The sequence below is a fragment of the Entelurus aequoreus genome, linkage group LG12 (genome assembly GCF_033978785.1).
Source record: "Entelurus aequoreus isolate RoL-2023_Sb linkage group LG12, RoL_Eaeq_v1.1, whole genome shotgun sequence".
NCBI classification, from domain to species: Eukaryota; Metazoa; Chordata; class Actinopteri; order Syngnathiformes; family Syngnathidae; genus Entelurus; species Entelurus aequoreus.
This window is the reverse complement of record NC_084742.1, coordinates 32372618-32391781: the sequence shown is the minus strand read 5'-3', so window position 1 is coordinate 32391781 and position 19164 is coordinate 32372618. Positions and strand designations below refer to the sequence as shown.

At 38.2% G+C, this 19164-nt stretch overlaps 1 protein-coding gene across 1 annotated transcript in view; it reads left to right on the top strand.

The window, feature by feature from the left end:
* Positions 1–19164, top strand: part of tmem178bb (transmembrane protein 178Bb) — a 224403-nt gene that overhangs the window by 106946 nt on the left and 98293 nt on the right. The window contains exon 3 of the mRNA XM_062065686.1: positions 4371–4484. Within this exon, the coding sequence (XP_061921670.1) occupies positions 4371–4484 (114 nt within the window). The remainder of the gene's footprint in view (positions 1–4370; positions 4485–19164) is intronic.

Below are 19164 nucleotides of genomic sequence, written 5' to 3'. Positions count from 1 at the left end.
ATGTTTTTCCCTTTTGTGCTTCTTCCCTGTTAGTTGTCGTGTGCACTCCCTAGCTGCACTTGTTTTGTCTAATGTTCATTACCTGCGATTGTGTCTCCTGTCTCTGCATCCTGCGGTTCCAGACCAACAACGCCACACATAAACGTCACACTGTTTATTAGTTTGAGCACTGCTGCCACCTAGCTGGAGGCTTGTGTAATGTTCAAGCATGAAAAAAACGTAACACTGCCTTTCATGGCCCCCCTTGACACCGTTATGCCCGCCATGATATTTGAGGTGCTCTGCTTTAAAATTATAGCAAAACCAGAAACAGTCATGTGTAAGCCGAGCCAAAAAAGGTAAAAGTTGGTCAAAACATGCACCCCTACTGTGTGCCTATGTTTGTATTTTTATTCCACAATACACAAGACACGGGCGCTGTTATTTAACATGAAAAATCTATTTGAATCGTCACATTGACTTTAGGCTCAATGCACTCAACCCCAAAACAGTCAACCCAAAAATCCACTATAACTTTTATTACGTGAATGGTAGCATGTCTTGCTCTAAAGTAGTTGTAGCACAAGCCATAGGGACTCTACACGAGCAATATTGATTCCCTAAGAGCTGAATGTGCACCATTTCCACTTACATAAACAATGCTTTAAAATCCAATACTAGAAGCGTATATCGATGATACAAGTTGTGTAGTATCAGTATATGATATTTGTATTTTCTAAAAATCTTTTTTGTTGATGTTTACGAACTCAGGGAGTACGCAGGTGGACTTTTAAAGGATTTGAAGGAGTTTTTGTAGTTTTAGATTTTGTTTAGGTATTGTGTACTGTTTGTCTTGAAGGCACGTGTTACTATATCACAATTCACGTGTTATTATATCACAATTATGAAAATTCAACGAATTGGTGCATTTGCAAACAGCTAAAAGTATGTACAAAGCAAACTGTAACCTGCTACCCAAGAATGTACAACAAATCTTCTCAACAAAAAAGGAGAAATATAACCTTGGAGTAAAATTTAATTTAAAACATTTATATGCTCGTACAACACTTAAAACCTTTAGCATATCAGTATGTGGAATTACATTATGGAATGGATTAACCAAAGAAATCAAACAAAGCACCATTATGATTCAGTTTAAGAGACTGTTCAAACTACAAGTGTTGACAAAGTACACAGAACAAGAATTATGATGAACATCTTGAACCCCTTTTTTTCCCCCCTTTTTTAATTTTTTTATTGAGACAAAGATTATTTACGTATTTAATATTTGTTTGCTTATTATGGTATATCATCTTTTTATTATTTATTTGTTCACTGTTCTGTTACGGAGAACAAGGAAATTGGATAAAATTGCCATGGTATGAAAAGGGGTAGGATTAAATAAACTCTGCTATGCTGTAATGAAATAACTGGAATTGTTTGATGCATTACATTGTATGGTATGCATGTTTGAAATAAACTGAAACCGAACTGAACTGAATTGAACTGACTTAGACAGCAAAAAATATTGGAAACAAAAGACTAGTGCAAGGCATGTGTTAACACAGTAACTCATGCACACTGAAACAAGGCATTATCCCGGAGTTCCTGCATTACCTGCGTTGCTTCTGCCTGCTGTTCCTAATAAAGTAATCATCTTACATACAGTATATGTTGCTTGTTGTCTCTACATCCTGGGGTCATGCCAAAAAAATTCCACTGCAACTTGTATTAGGTGAATAGCAGCATGTCTTCTAAAGTACAGTATGTGTAGCACAACCCATAGGGGCTCCACAAGAGCAACATTGATTCCCTAAGAGCTAAACAAGCACTGCATAAATAATTCTTTAAAATCCAATAATATAAGTGAATATCAATGATATTATCTTCTTTCAATGACCAGCCATCTATGTGAGAGTTCTTAGGTGAGCTGTGTTCCAAGCAGTTGAGTTTATTGGCACATTTGAATTCCTTCCAGCGCTTTGGGGTTTCCTTGAACGTCAGGAAAATCCATTTGAGCTCCATAACTCTACTGGCCGCCAGCTTCTTAGATCTGTCTGTCTTTTTCTACAACGAGACATCAGCGCATCGTCGAAAGCAGTCAGGATCACACAGAGTAAGATCACGGCTTGCCTTCAAACGCCAGGAGTTCTGACATTGACGACAATGATTTGTGCTGGCCTCCAGACAAGCATGTGTTTTGTCGCGTATGACAATGACTGATAAATCAATATGTTTTTTGATCCTGGTACAAGCATCTTTGCCTTAGTTGTTATGCAAAAATGCTCTATTGGGAACCAAGTGCTACAATCTTAATGGGAATCCATATTGACAGGCTTACGCTTGTAGGAACTGAATTTTCTGAAAAAGAAAATGTTGCAGTAGGTAGCAGTTTTAGAAATCCCATTTTTATCATAATCAAAATCTGAAAGGAAATGAAAGAGAATGGGTCCCGACTGCAGGGAAGATGGTCATGAAAGGCTAATTATCGTTATCAGCTGTCGTGATCTCCTGGGTTTGTGCCAGAGTATGTGCATGGATGGCTGCAGGACGTCGGAATAGAGGCTCGTTTGGGGGATGGATATCCTTATGATCTCTGTTTGTGCTGTTCAAAATCTCCCGGGACTGCAATAATATAGTGTTCACTAAGCCTGGCAGCCTTGCAAGAGATAATTAGGGCGGACATGCTGTAAGATGTCCAAAACAAGAAATTATTCCGAGGAATAAACATTTAGTGTGTCCTTGGGTTGGGCGATATTGCAACTTTAAGTATCGATCTTCTACTAACTAAGTAAATATAGAGCCAGTATACTGACACTGATACATCATTGAAGGATGTTGTGATTGTTGCCTTTAATTTGTTGTACGAAATTATAATCAGAATAAATAAAGTTGAAAAAATATTATATAAATATAGCAGTAAAGGACTGTAGTAATGTAATTGTACCTTTAGTTCAGATCTGTCAAACCTGATGCATTAACTCAGCAGTTCTTAACCTTTTTGAACTCTTGGCTCAACTTTTCCACTACAGAGGGGTCCGGGACCCACTCAAATATTAACACTGAACTAATTTTACAATGGATTTTCATTGTATTAAATAATTATATCTAACCCACTTGCAGTTTACAACCTTGTCAAATGACACCAAACCATGATTATTATTTATTTAACACATACACCTTAGGCTTAGGTCGAGCTGAGGAGAAAAATAAGCACTAACCAAATTTACAGCATAAAAAGGGACTCTAATAAATAATTTTACATACAATTACATTGTGCTAAAATAAATAAGCATACTTTTTAATGAATATGTTTCTTAACTTAACTGTCAATCAAATTCAAAGTGTAAATGAAAATACAGCTTCACCCCATTAGTCATATTTCTTGCGCTTAAAGGGGAACTGCACATTTTTTGGGAATTTTGCCAATCATTCACAATTTTTGTTGTTGTCTTTGTTAATGTTAAACTCTGGGAATATTTCCCTAGACACAGGAGGAGCATACATAAATTAAAAAAAATGTACAGCTAATACCGTACATGTGATCGGTACTGGTATCGACCAATCTCACTCATGGATGACCGTTATTGGAATAGTCAGCATAAAACCCTGATCGGAACATCCCGAGGTAATAGCCTTAAAAGAGCACATTATGCCATTGGGTTAGAGTTCTAAATGTTCAGTACAGACAGAATGTTTCAAGTAATCCTTCAGCAATGTCAGAAAAGAGTCTTGGGTTTTGGATTTGCCTATTTTGTCAATAACGGCACACATTGTATCGGAACTGAATCACGGATGTATAGAAGGTAGCATTTTTATCACATCGTTCCTTTAAGTCCTGCTCTGTGTCGTCAGTGTGGCGCTTATGCAACAACCTGTGAGTCAATGTAGCCGCACAATCCATCCCATTTCTATGCTGGATATCCTTTCAGGTCCATTCGACTTTCGAGAAAAGCTACACCCTGGACAATTGCAGGGCGATTAATTACGCATTCACACGAGGCAATTTGATGCCTGAAGTCGAGGGGGAGGTACACTTCCCTGGTGCAGACCCAGCCTACTCGCTTGTGCATGATGAGCCCATGCGGCTTGCCCAAATAGAAAATGTGAGGGTTTTTCCCATCAGTTATAAATAACTTGATAAGCATCATCGCAAGATAATGCACATAGCCAAAGCCCACAGTACAATTGCTAATGCATGAGGACATTCACAATTTGGTGTCATATAATCACCCCATCAATGATTCATCACCTTATGTAATAGAAATGGAAACGGAACCACACCAAATATCGCACAAAAAAGTTGCAATAATGCTGTGTTGTATCACCAAGTAATGATGAACTTTTATACCAATGGTCAACATTCTAAACAGTTTTTTTTCCCTCTGTAGGTTCCATTGCAAGATGCTCCTACATCAAGTACCACTACTCCTCAGCCACAATACCCAAGAACCTCTCGTACAACATCACCAAGACAATAAGACAGGATGAGTGGCACTCCCTCCGTAAGTCTGTAATCATACTCCTTGCTCTGTTTTTATATTACAGAACAAATATTGGATTTCAAAGCTCTATTGCAGGTGGTATGTGTACCACTAGTAGTACGCAGGCTCCATCTAGTGGTACGACAAATAATCACCTGATGAAAGTACAGTGTTTTATTTTCCTATATTTAAACACAGTGTTACTGTTCAAACTGTGTGTACTGTTACAATAGCCCAAAATATCCAACATACTTGTTAAACAAAAGGTTTACCTTCTTTTTAATGAATACTTAGGCCTCATACGCCGCTTTATTTTAATTTTGGTCATTATGGTGGTACTTGGAGAGACAAGTTCTTTCTGAGGTGGTACTTGGTGAAAAATGTTTGAGAACCACTGCTTTTTTGCAAAAGTTCGTAACCTTTTTTTGCAAAAAGGATCACTTAACATCAAAAAAGTGTTGTGTTTCAACTAAAGGGGAGGTGACGGCGACAGACACTAGATGGCAGTATGTACAATTATTTATTATATATATAATGACATTCATATATATATATATATATATATATATATATATATATATATATATATATATATATATATATATATATATATATATATATATATATATATATATATATATATAATAATAATTAACAATACTAATAAACTAGAATGGAGTGTGACAAAATCCAAGAGTGTATGAGAGTGACTATGTGTGTAGATTAGCTGAAGTGTGTGTTACCAAGTGTTGCACGAGAGAAGAGGAAGTCCAGGGGCAGGCAGGTGATCCGGGGCGAGAGAGAAGCGTCAGAGAAGGAAGTCCAAGCGGGAGGTCGAGAATCCAAAAGGCAGTCCGGGGGGCAGGGGAACAACAAGGGATCACAGACACAGGGGAACACGGGAAGCGCTGCGGGAAGACAACAAGAACATAAGAACAACGGAAACATGGAAGTCACAGGGAAAGAGCGAGTTCGCGGGATGGAAGCCAGATACAGGATGCTTACAAGGGTAAAGAAGACTATACTCCGGCCCCGCCTGGCAGGTTCTGCGAGCTTATGAAGGCAGGTCCTTCATTATGTGCAGGTGTGCAGAATGCCGGTGATCGTTTGCAGCTGGCGGATGCTGCGGGGCGGAGACGCGCACGGCGCGCTCCTGGCTGTGCGCACCTGTGGGCGTGTCCCGAGGTGCGCTCACTGGAGCGCACAGACGGAAGAGAGGCGTTGGCAGGAGTCTGAGCCGTAACAGTACCCCCCTCCTTATGGACAGGTTCCAGATGTCCTACTGGTCGTACCACCAACAAAGACACAGGAACAAAAGTCAAGGGTGGGCGGAGGGGTGAACTGGTGGTGGGTCGCCGGCCCAAATGTCCCCTGGCTGTGCGCACCCGTGGGCGTGTCCCGAGGTGCGCTCACTGGAGCGCACAGACGGAAGAGAGGCGTTGGCAGGAGTCTGAGCCGTAACAAAAAGAGTCAGATGTAGAGTTGGGCATAAAGCATTCTTACATTCCGATTCTCCTGGAACCGTCCATGATTTTAAATGTCGGTTCCTATTTTCGACACCGACCAAAAAGAACTTCCACAGAGGCGAGACAGCTAACTTTCTACAAAGACCGCTTTTGCTAAGTCAATAATGTTCCATAGCGTCAAAGAAACTACATTTCTTACACGTATTATCATCACTGGAGGACTGAAGGATGAGGCTAAACATGTTACACACAGAGTAAGAACAAGCAGGAGCAAGAAAGCTAAGCTAGTTGCCAAACTAGCTTGTAACAACACAAGTGCTTCGTAAAGTTTAACACAGCTAAATGGAACTGCAGTACATAAGAAAGTAAGCATGCAGTTTTTATTATTGTTGTTGTTAACAGTCTGAAGAGAGAATAATAAAACAACAACTGTTGGGCTGTTCTGTTGCTGTTTAGCCAAGCACACACAAATGGAAGACAGATCGATGTTGATACCAAGCGTGGTATCAGTATGTGATAGATACCAGAGTAATTATATATATATATTTTTTTCTCTAAAGCTCTTTTTGTTATTGTTGTTTTTGTCAATGTTTGAAAAGTCAGGGAATTATGTCCTGGACACAGGAGGACAGGGGGTGTACAGATCGTACAATTTACTTATTTACTTAGAGAGCAAAAACACGCAGAAACAAAATACTGGTGCAAGGCATGTAGTAAAACAGAGTTACTCTTGTACACTGACTACAAGGTATTATTCCTGAGTCCCTGCAACACTGTGTGGCTTTTGCCTGTTGTTCCTAATGAAGGCACCATCTCACCTGCACATTGCCTGCTACCTCTGCATCCTGCAGTCACGGCAACAATCGCAACACGAGGGACTTTGTTTTGCTCAAACAATTGGTTGTAACAAAATAAAATAAAGAAGTTGTTTAAATATTGTGATGATATTGTTACATTGTAAATAGCACTCACCATAAATAAATACAAACAATTACAGTTAATACATGTGATCATATCGGAATCGGCAGCATAAAACCCTGATCGGAACATTCTTATCTCGAACACAAACACCAGGATGGGTGTAAATGTTTTTTTAATGAGGTTTTCACAAATAAAGTAAAACTGTGAAAGAAACTTCCAAATATTTGTATTCAAATTCAAAGGATCGATATTTATGTACTTGTCAAAATTTGCCCCGTGAGAAATGCACAGTAACATTTTCACCATTCCTCTTAAAAAAATCGGATATCAAGAATCTTTTAGAGCCAGAATTGTGCAAATTCAAATGACTGTCAACCCTGGTCAGCGGACCACATTCTGAGATACATTTCTCTAAACATCTTGTGTTTATGTTTGTGTAAGGTAACTGCACACAAAAGGGTGGAAAGTAGGCAAAACAAGCACCCCTGTTCAATTTCTAGCTGTGTTATTTTTCTGAACAAAACACCACATGGGGCTGCAAGTTTTACTTGATAAGTCCGACTTACTGAAAATATCTCACGCAGCTTAATGTGCTCTAAAAAACACCCACTGTAACTTTAGGGTGTTTGGCCGAATCGCCACAAAATTTGGTACACACCTTAAGGAGACTGACAATAATGTGTTTATAAGATTCTAGCAGGATTGGTTGAAAAACATAGCAATCCTAAGGTTTCCTACTTGTTTCACATGACTGCAAACACTGTTATTTATTATGAGGAATAATGTGAATTACTGTATTTTTCGGACTATAAGTCGCAGTTTTTTTCATAGTTTACTCAGGAGCGACTTATGTGTGAAATTATTAACACATTACCGTAAAATATCAAATAATATTATTTAGCTCATTCATGTCGTAAGAGACTAGACGTATAAGATTTCATCGTATTTAGCAATTGGGAGTGACAGATTGTTTGGTAAACGTATAGCATGTTCTATATGTTATAGTTATTTGAATGACTCTTACCATAATATGTTACGTTAACATATTAGGCACATTCTCAGTTGGTTATTTATGCGTCACATAACGCACACTTATTCAGCCTGTTGTTCACTATTCTTTATTTATTTTAAATTGCCTTTCAAATGTCTATTCTTGGTGTTGGGTTTTATCAAATACATTTCCCCAAAAAATGCGACTTATACTCCAGTGCAACTTATATATGTTTTTTTTCCTTCTTTATTATGCATTTTCGTCCGGTGCGACTTATACTCCGGAGCGACTTATACTCCGAAAAATACGGTATTCATAAGGGACGAAGTCAGTGTGCTGTTTGTTCTACACTTTCATGTGTGCAACTAATGAACACTTCACTTTTGATCCACCGTCACTGTTACTATTTTCATCAATTCGATTCACTCAGCAGCAGGGGGTCTCTCCTCCACAGCGTTGTTCCTTTTGTAGGATTATGTCAGTGTCGGTTGGAAATGCGGTCAGTATGATGAGTCCAGTTATAGGACACCTGCCACTCCGTCTCTCCCTTTGGGTAGGGGGGTCGTTGTAAACTTCCCAGTCGACAAGGCAACAGAGCCAACCAAAAACACGCTCTGACCTCATACTGTCACAGTTTCCTGTTTCAGTCCTGACTCGTCATTGGCTGTCAGGTGCCAAGCTTGGGGAAAGCAGCTTCTCTTGTCTCCGAACCTCGGCGGAATCAGCTGTCTGTTTCTGCCTGTCTTCTTTCTAATGTATATATTTTTTTAATAATACTGTTGTAGGTACATTTTGCACCTTAAATATTCGGGGTGTTAAAGCCGGCGCATGTACATGTAATCCATTTTTTTGGTGCAAAGCTTTCAAATCGCTTTTTCGTTTAGGAAATGTAGTATCACATTATCTCTTATTTGAAAAAAAAAAAAATCGTACAATATGCATTTTCTTGCGTTTGGATCATTCCAGACACATGAATGAGCTGCTGTTGTGATAGTCCACTGCCTCCCTTCAGCTAAAATTAATTGCTGTTGTCTTGATTGAGATTACATGTTGCAGAAAAGCTATTACAGATTATAGATATGTGGTGCTAGTTCAACAACATTGCACACAGGTTGGCCAGCATAACATTACATGAATGTGGAGTAAATATGTGTCTCCATGGCCACAGCCAGTAGAACATGCAAACATGTCATTTATTTAGGGCGGTCTGCACAAGTTGTCAATTGTACACAGTGTTAGCAGATCACACAATTAACACACTAATAGTACACACACTTTTATTGTTTGCACACACAGTTTAGCAAATGGTATTTGGACCTTAGTCGATCAGGTCCTTAGTCAACAGAATCGACCATGAAAATGAGTCAACAGCAGTTTATTTGATCGAAGCATCGTTTTACGTTTGACCAGTAGCCATAGCCTTCTCGCTAGCCTATATAGTTTTATAATTTATTGTCAATGTATCGGATCAAGACTCGAAATTTGGTCGGATCTGAGGCCAAAAATCGGATCGGAGGCCAAATATGTTGATCAGGATATCCCTGTATATTCGGGCTGTCAAACAATTAAATATAACATTTGCGATTAATCGCAGTTTGCTCATAGTTAATTTAAAAATAATTGTGATTATTCAGATGAATATAATATTTTGTCATTAAAAGGTGTAACCTGGACAGATAATTTTCAGTATATTCCCATCACTGGACAAAGAGTTTGCTTTAATGAAATGTTTTATAAACAGCTCAACTCAAAAAGGACATAAACACGATTTAATGACAATAAAAACAATACCTGCAGTGTGTTGGTTTCTTGCCAGATTTTGTATTTTGAAGGAATATAGAATGTGTATTCCTGCTGTAGGAGCACTTGCATTCAGAGGAGAAGAGCTGCACTTCCATGTTTTGATACCAGTTTCGAACAATAATAACACAAAATGTAGATTTTTACAATCATGATTTGATTGTCAATGTCAATGTTTGGTAATGTAATCTGTCAATTTTCGACCTGAATAAATACTCCTGCTATTCTGTACAATACATGTTGTACAAGTTAATAATATTCATATCTCTGCATGACAATGTCTTAAACTGTTTTATTTAATAATAAAATGTAATATCAAGAACTTATAGTAAAGGTTAACTTTACTGTACATTGGTTTTATCATCTTTGATGTACAAAATGTATCAATGCGGTCTCTTAAATGTTTCTGTACTTTATATTTATATTTTAATATTCTTATTGGATTATTATATTTCTATTTACTTGTCAGCAGCTTTTGGTTTTGCATGTTACATTTAAAAGCAAAAACAAACATTAAAGCTGTTTACACATAAGCTAAGTATTTACTGTACCCAAAAGGAACCAAACTGGGGCATTAAAAGCCAGGTACGTACCGTGCTGTGTTTACCATTACACTCATAGTAAATATGATCATTTGTATTCTTATAATTTTTGAGCTGGCGATACCAGCACTGTCCCACCAAAACCTACAAATAAATGAGTAAATGGATCGTACTTGTGTCTTAACTGCATGTAACTGTGTAAAACACACAGTTGGAGATTTATTTTACTGTGACATTGCCCCCAAATGTCTCAATAAAATCTGTGATAGGTAGTCGGTTGAAAAATGAATGAGTAGTGTCATTGTGACATCATATTTATTGACGTTGCACTAACTTCAAGCCACTTACTCCCTTTTATGCACGAGGACAGGGATTTTCATCTCTGCTATCTTGGCAAGCTCCCGAAAACACATAGCTCATATTTGTGACAAGAAGGTCACCTCTATGTAGTCAGAAATGTTGAACGTCCTTATTACGGGTCTATCCACACAGAATATCATAATGAGATAACTCCCCCACGTTCCAACCGATGGTCTGTCCCTCCTGTGTTGAAATGTAAATAGCAAAAGGACGTACAAACGATGACTAAGCATTTGCACTAAATCCATTAACATTGCAGAGTACTGGATGACCCAATGAGATGGCCTTGAACTGGCAGTGGGTTCCAGAGGACGCTTTATTTAGTTGTCCTATATTTTACAAGTGAAGGGCATGACACACATTTACTAACAAAAAGCCGTGCTGAAGGTTACCCGTATTTATTCAATCAAAGGTGAATACAATCTGGACCAGTGTGGAGGCGAACTGACATGTGAGATTACATTGCACAATGCCATGTCCAGAGGTGGGTAGAGTAGCCAGAAATTGTACTCAAGTAAGAGTACTGTTACTTTAGAGATTTATTACTCAAGTAAAAGTAAGGAGTAGTCACCCAAATATTTATTTGAGTAAAAGTAAAAAGTATGTTGTGAAAAAACTACTCAAGTACTTAGTAACTGATGAGTAACCTGTTCGTTTAATGATGACGGCAACAAATAATGCACAAAAACATAAAAATAGTAATGAGAAAATTCAGAGCCAGGAATATCTCTTAAGCAACTAAAACAATAATATATATTAAATAATAACACATTAACATAAAAAAAATTAAGGCAAATTGAGCCACAATAACTTAACAGCACCATAGGCTCAGTAGGCAGAGATTACAAAGGAAAATAACAAGTTAGCCTTTACGCAAACCATAAACTGATAGGTGTGGGCTGCACCTGAGAACAAACTGATTGGTGTTTCTATGCATGCGTGTGTGTGTGTGTGTGTGTGACTGTGCGTGTGAGTGTGTGTGTGTATGTGTGTCTATGAGGCTGCAGTACGTTAATAAATGTCCCCACACGATGTACATTTATTTGACAGTGATTCATAGCAGGGAAGCTAACATCAGCCTACGGTGACAGCCAAAATATCTACTAACGTTACTTACCGCGATGTGCTTCCTCAAATTTGACGTTGAGTTCATGTAAGCTTAAGCTTGTTAATCATGTGACCGCCTGGCTCTGTTTGATTGGTGAAACGGAGTCAAACGTCACCAGTGACTGCATTTGATTGGTGAAACGCAGGCATGCGATAGATCCTACTTTAAAGGTCTGTCTGACAAACCAAAACAAACAAAGCGTGCATTAACAGATCGATAAAAAACAGTAGCGAGTAGCGAGCTGAATGTAGATAAATGGAGCGGAGTAAAAGTAGCGTTTCTTCTCTATAAATATACTCAAGTAAAAGTAAAAGTATGTTGCATTAAAACTACTCTTAGAAGTACAATTTATCCCAAAAGTTACTCAAGTAGATGTAATGGAGTAAATGTAGCGCGTTACTACCCACCTCTGGCCATGTCATTGCTACCTTTTGAAGCAAAAAAGGCATTTTAAATGTACATGTTAGGCCTGATCAACTACAAAAGTAAGATCCATATGAAAAGTGTTGAATAGAATGGGAGTGTTGCGTCTGATCTACTAAGACTAAGTGTACAATTGATGACAAGTGCAAATGTGGTGCAGACCTCTCTTTTTTAAATGAGGATTTTGAATGCACTATATTTAGTGTCACCATGAAGACACTCATTTCCGCCCACATTCATAACATCATATGCTGTAATGGTCCAAGCTGTGCTGTTTGATCATGTTTCCTCAGAAAAATATAATATGTAGCACCGTTTCTGGGCGATGTAGAAGTGCGATATAGACCAGTGTTTGTTAACCAATTGGCCAATTGTTGGGTCCCAAGCGCCCCCTAAAGGGCCACCAAAAATATGTTTCTCAGCTGCGACCCGTATTCGTCGCAGCGGTATTCAGTTGTAATACACTTTTCCACCACTTGTGGCATTAATGACAATATCAAACAAACAGAAGAAGTCTGGCGCTAAAGTTATAAATACGTTTTCAGGTGCAAAAACTATGATTAAAGTGGTGAAACTGTATTTTCACATACACTTAACTTGTATTAATGAAATGTATATTTTATATTTCTGCATGACAATATATATTTATATTTATATTATTATGTGTTGTCAACTTTGTACTTTTTTATGTCATTGCCTGAAATAGATAAATACATGAAAAATTAATGAATGAAATGTATTGACTGTTTAGTTAAGAAACATATATTATTATTATTTATTATTAACTCAGTTATAAATCATTAATTTTAGCACTGCATAATTCTATGTAAATGTATTCTTCATCAGTTTGTACGTCCCTTCTTTTGCTGTATATTTGCTTAGTATTTATTTTTGTAATCAGCCTGACCAACGCCTTGATAATAATCTTTGTGATTAACACATGGTTTCATATCATTTGCCAAGTTGTATCCTGTTAAATGTTTAAGTAAGTTAGATATGATTATTGAATCTGATTAAAACAAGAGTAAGAATACTAATTCAGTGTTACTATTTGAGTGGGCCCTCTGCAGTGATAAAGTTGGGCACAGAAGTCAAAAAGGTTAAGAACCCCTGATCGAGACAACATAACCTATTTTTAGCACACCTTGTAGCTAATGGGAATGCACATTGCAAAAAGTTGTTTTCACACTAACCACATCGTCTGTCTTTGCAGTGTGATCGCCCACTTTTCCCACAGCCATTTGTGCGTAACTGTGCCAGTTTGCATGTTGATTTAAATTGTGCTAAATGTAGACGCAAAACCGCAGCCGCAGAACACTTTGTCTTGATAAATCACATAGCAAGGGCTAAATAATTTTATAGTTGCATCTCTTCCTCCCAATATTGATAATCAGCACATAGTTTGTCTATCTATTTTGCTTATTTGAGCGACACAATCTTCTGCGCACAAGCTCACTTGACCAGATTTGCGTGCACTATCAACTTTGCATGTGTTTTAATACATGCAAACCTTCAGGAGACCAGGCCCTCAGTATGTGCTACTACTACCTTTGAAAACCGCCAATGTTTTTGTTTGTTTTGACGTAGTGACAGAGCCGCCTGTGTGTAAAGGTATCCCACATTGCCGTGTTATCGCTGTGGTGTGAATTGCATAGGTCAGAGTAGACGCTCGTTGTGTCGTATCGCATCTATGGTTGGGTCAATTTGGGCCATGGCTATATCTGTCTTTGCTGAGTTCTGTGTGAAAGGCGCATGGAAAAATGCCAGATCTACTGTTTTTTTTCACTCGAATGCAGCAATTTTGCATAATATCCTAACAAACACGTACGAGGTGTAAACATCTCACTTCATCAACAGCAGAGCTGCAAAAAGGTGTATGTTATAGGCGGCATAATTAGGTGGTACACAAGGACTTATTATTTATACAAATTCTTTCAAATGCAAACCTACAATCTTGTATCACCTGGAATAAGTCACTTTTTAATGGAACCCGTTCATTTTGATGCTCCTCGGGATCGCTGACTGACGTCAACATAAGCGGTTGTCTACATAACTGATACCGAAAGTAGCCATTGCTTGCACATTTTTTTGTGACTTTGTCCAGAGACCCAAGGGGAATGCAATAAGAGACGATAGTTTGTTGACATCCTTTTCCTCCATTCTTTTTAGATTATTCTGTTTTCATATCATATTTTACACTCTTATCTAACAAAGATAACATTTTGTTCTTGGCTACAACAATATGAAGACTTTAATACATGTGCAAATATTTAGTTCTGGCAGATAACATAAAAAAATGAAATGGGTTCATGTCATGCTTTCATTTTACAGCTTACTTTGCACTGAACAGGAAGTCCAGTGTTGCATTCTCCTCAGTAGGCAAAGTCGCCAGAAGGCACGACATGACTTAATTGCCTCATTTGCATAATTGATTGCAATGGACGCTGTAGGAGAGATGAATAACGTTGTGGGGGTGATAAAAAAAAGTGAGATAAAAAATTAATGCATCTAAGTACGGCAAAATAACTTTTTTCCTGTTGACGCATAGTTAATTTTCTTTAACATCGAACCAATTTTGTTCTGCATGTATCAAATTTTATCCCAAAAAAATGGGTTGCGACATTGACAAATTTAAATTAAAAAGAACCATGGGATTTATTTATAGTGTGGCATTGAAGAAACATTTACGTCTCGCTCTGTAAACCAGGGCGGAAACAGCTTTACACATGTGCCTTTCATTTGCAATCTGGACGCCGAGGGGTGTGGGTCTCCTACCCTCTGACTGCAGCTGGGACTGCTGCGCGAAGTTACTGTGTTCATGTTTTTATGCTGTGTAGTTAGTTCCTGCTTATGGACTATGGTGAAGTTAACAATACTACAGCACGTGTTGACCTGAACAGATAGATTTTTGTAAGAATTACTTAAATGTGCTGTTTTCAACTTTCTCACAGTAACATTTTTCAAAGCAAAAAGTATAACAAGAAGACCGCTGGCTAGCTCACGTTACCAGTAGTGGTTTAACACAACTCATTGATGCTAAAACTCTCTATGTGTTCCACAATTACTTAGTTTGTGTAATACATTTTTTTTACCAGCCCGAATAAAATGATTGGTGTTTACGGTGGTCACTCACCCATGCGCAGGAAGCATGTGCATACATACAGAAGCAGTCCAAGAAAGGCAAAAATGCTTTTTTTATGATAGAATAAACATTAAATGATAGTTAATGCTAGCTATTCAAATCGTTATTGTTAGCTAAGAACAAAGCCAATGCGTGTGCATGTATTACGTACGTACATGGTAGTGTTGTCCCGATACCAATATTTTGGTAGCGGTCCCGGTACTAAAATTATTTTGATACTTTTTAGTACTTTTTGGTACTTTTCTAAATAAAGGGGACCACAAAAAGTTGCATTATTGGCTTTATTTTAACAAAAAGTCTTACGGTACATTAAACATATGTTTCTTATTTCAAGTTTGTCCTTAAATAAAATAGTGAACATACAAGACAACTTGTCTTTTAGTAGTAAGTAAGCAAACAAAGACTCCTAATTTAGCTGCTGAGGCATGCAGTAACATATTGTGTCATTTATCATTTTATTATTTTGTCAGAATTATAAAGGACAAGCTATAAAAATTGATTACTAATCTACTTGTTCATTTACTGTTAATATCCGCTTACTCTCTCTTTTAACATGTTCTATCTACACTTCTGTTAAAATGTGATAATCACTTATTCTTCTGTTTGATACTTTACATTAGTTTTGGATGATACCACAAATTTGGGTATCAATCCGATACCAAGTAGTTACAAGATCATACAAAGTCCTCATGTGTCCAGGGACATATTTCCTGAGTTTATAAAGATAATATAAATTTTATAAACATAATATACATTTTACTGGTACTTTTTATAGGCGGTATAGTACCGAAAATGATTAATTAGTATCGCGGTACTATACTAATACCGGTTACGTCATTATGTCCTGGAAGACGTAAGACGGCGGGATAAATCGCTTAAAATACATTGGAAAGTTAGCCTCCTCTAAACATCTGGGAAAATGTTGCAAACAGCCCCTTTAAGTGAAATGTTGGACAAAATTAGGGTTTTAGGTACTAATAAGAACATGCTGGTATGAGACATGATGAGTTGGCCGATATTGATGGATTGTTGACATAACCAGGACCGATTTAAACGGGTTCCACTGTAGTCACCAAATTATTATTTGCTGCCATTTTGGTCTATGAGACATTGTAATATTGTGATTGCACACCCTTAGATGAAAATAAACAATTTTACGTATGAGTAACCCCACTTCAACTTTGCCCTTTCGAGATATTTGGTCAGCTGGCAGAGTTTAATAGTTTGTTGTTGAACTGGAGAGACACCACGGACCGAAATCCTCCCACGCTGCCTTTGGGCCTTGTATAGATTAAGCAAGAATGACAACCTGCCCTAGCTTCTCATGAAGTGTGTGAAATTGAACTTGGGCAGGCCTGACAAAGATTTGAGGGGGTGACAACGAGGCCGCCTTGAACACTCCGAGATGAACATGATACTCATTTGTTTCCATCAGTCAGAAACGCTGCAGCGACTTGAGTCAGCGCAGCAGAGTCGGTAACCAAAATAACCCCTCAAAGCAACAACTACACAGAACGCCGTCTCTATTGTCTGTGCGTGCCTTCGTTTTTTGAAGCTAGCTTTTGGACGAGGAAAAAATGGAAGGAGGGTTTCTAATACAGCCGCTTAGGGATTTTGCTACTTCAAAAGGAACGTTCAAATTGTAAGCATGGGAAAAGCTCCTGGTGGCTGACAGTGTATAATCCAAAAGGTAGCATTTTAAAAGGTTGTAGCTACGAACTGGTATATTTTTTTTTTAACAAGGTGGCCACTCCCACTCAATCCCATTTGGCAGATGTGGCTGGCTGCAGTGAAGATGACAGGGTTTAACTCATTGATTCATTGGTGCAGGTTCTCTGCTTTCATGCCACTGAGCTGATAAGAGAGAACCTCAAAACCCTCAATCACTTTAGTCTTTTACACCAACAAGAAATATGAGTGCTGTGTCAGCCTGTGTCAAATGCCCCTTTTTTCCAATGCATAACACCGACTAGGTTGTCATTCCTAATATATGTGCTTCATAGTCCCCAATAGTACTGTCTTTGACTAAGGACTTTCCTGGTCGAATCTGATTCATTAAATTTTGCCAATCGTCTACGCTCGGTCGAATCTATGGTGCTTTTCTGGAGAGAAATAAACAGATGGCGACATGTAGTAGTGTATACTGACTCAACGCTCATGCAGGGGTGACCAAAGTGTGGCCCGGGGGACACATTTGCCCCACTGAATTGTTTGGTTTGGCTCGCCAATGGGTGGCTGCTCAAGTCAATCAATCAAAGTTTATTTGTATAGCCCTAAATCACAAGTGTCTCAAAGGGCTGCAAAAGCCACAGCGACATCCTTGGCTCAGATCCCACATCAGGGCAAGAAAAAACTCAACCCAATGGGATACAATGAAAAACCTTGGAGGGGACCGCAGATGTGGGGATGCAATGGGCGTCGAGTGGATCTAGTTAATAGTGTGAGAGTCCAGTCCATAGTGGGGCCAGCAGGGGATCATCTTGAGTGGAGACAAGTCAGCAGCGCAGAGACGTCCCCAACTGATGCACAGATGAGTGGTCCACCCCGGGTCCCGACTTTGAACAGCCAGCGCTTCATCTGTGGTCACCTAATAACCTCTAGATGCAGGAGAGGGGGGCAGAGCAGAAAGGAGATGGCAGATCAACTGGTCTAAAAGGGGGGTCTATTTAAACGCTAGAGTATACAAATGAGTATAATACATATTCATACTGACCTCTTTCAAGCTCTCTAAGGGTGTCCCAATTGGATATCAGTTCGAAATCAGCAAAAATGCACCTATGAGTTACAATTTACATTAATGCATTCTAAATACATCAGTTTTCCTTATCAATAATTAAATCAGTTACGATTCACTTAATGAATTATATCTTGTTTTCAATAAGTCCATGACGTTTATCATAATTCTTCTTTGCACTTTGCAAACGCTTGTAGTTTGAACAGGTTTTTAAAGTAGATCATATTGATTCACTATTTGACTTTTGTGCCTAATCCATTCCAAAATGTAATCACATACTAATATACTAAAGGTTTTTAGTGTTGTACGTCCATAAAGATGTTTTGATTTAGACTTTCCTCTAAGGTTATATTTCTCTTCTTTTGTTGAGAAGAATTATTGTACATTCTTGGGTAGCAGGTTATAGTTTGCTTTGTGCATAATGTTAGCTGTGTGCAAATGCACTAAGTCATTGAATTACAATGTTTTTGATTTGATAAATGAAGGGTTTGTATGTTCTCTATATCCAACATTATGTATTATTCTAACTGATCTTTTTTGTATCACGGTTAGTGAGTGAAGTGTACTTTTGTAATTATTTCCTCATATTTCTGCACAATAACTCAGATATGGTAACACAAGAGAGTGGTGGAGAATATGGAGTGAGTTTTTGTCCAATACATATTTTTGGTTTATTTATTTAATTTCATCATCAATTGTTATACCCACAAATGTTATTTCTTTTACTCGTTCAATTTCTACACCGCCGATGGTATCTGTGTTTGATTTTCCTTTCTGCTGTTATGGAACAGCATTATTTTGGTTTTACTGAGATTCAAGGATTGTCTGTTTTTGTCATACCATCTTTTTATTTTGTATATTTCTTCTGTTATTATTTGTACTTTAAATAATACTAACTTTAAGTCCTCTGTGACTTCACAGATGTCATTTATGTAAAGATTAACAATTTTGGTCCCAGAATTGACCCCTGGGGTCTGCCGCAAGATATCTCAGAGGCGCGTGATGACATGGAGAGCTCGGTGTCTGACAGCAGCACGTCCCGACAAGCCTTGATCACGTGAAGAAATGTCATCCCAACACTGTAAAATATGTGTGTGGAGATATAGGAGGCCAAAACATGGCCGGCTGTTTCTTTACACAGGTGACTTCACAACAGGAAGCAGCGGCCGCCAGGGGTGGGAATCAAAAACCGGTTCTTGTTGAGAACCGGACCC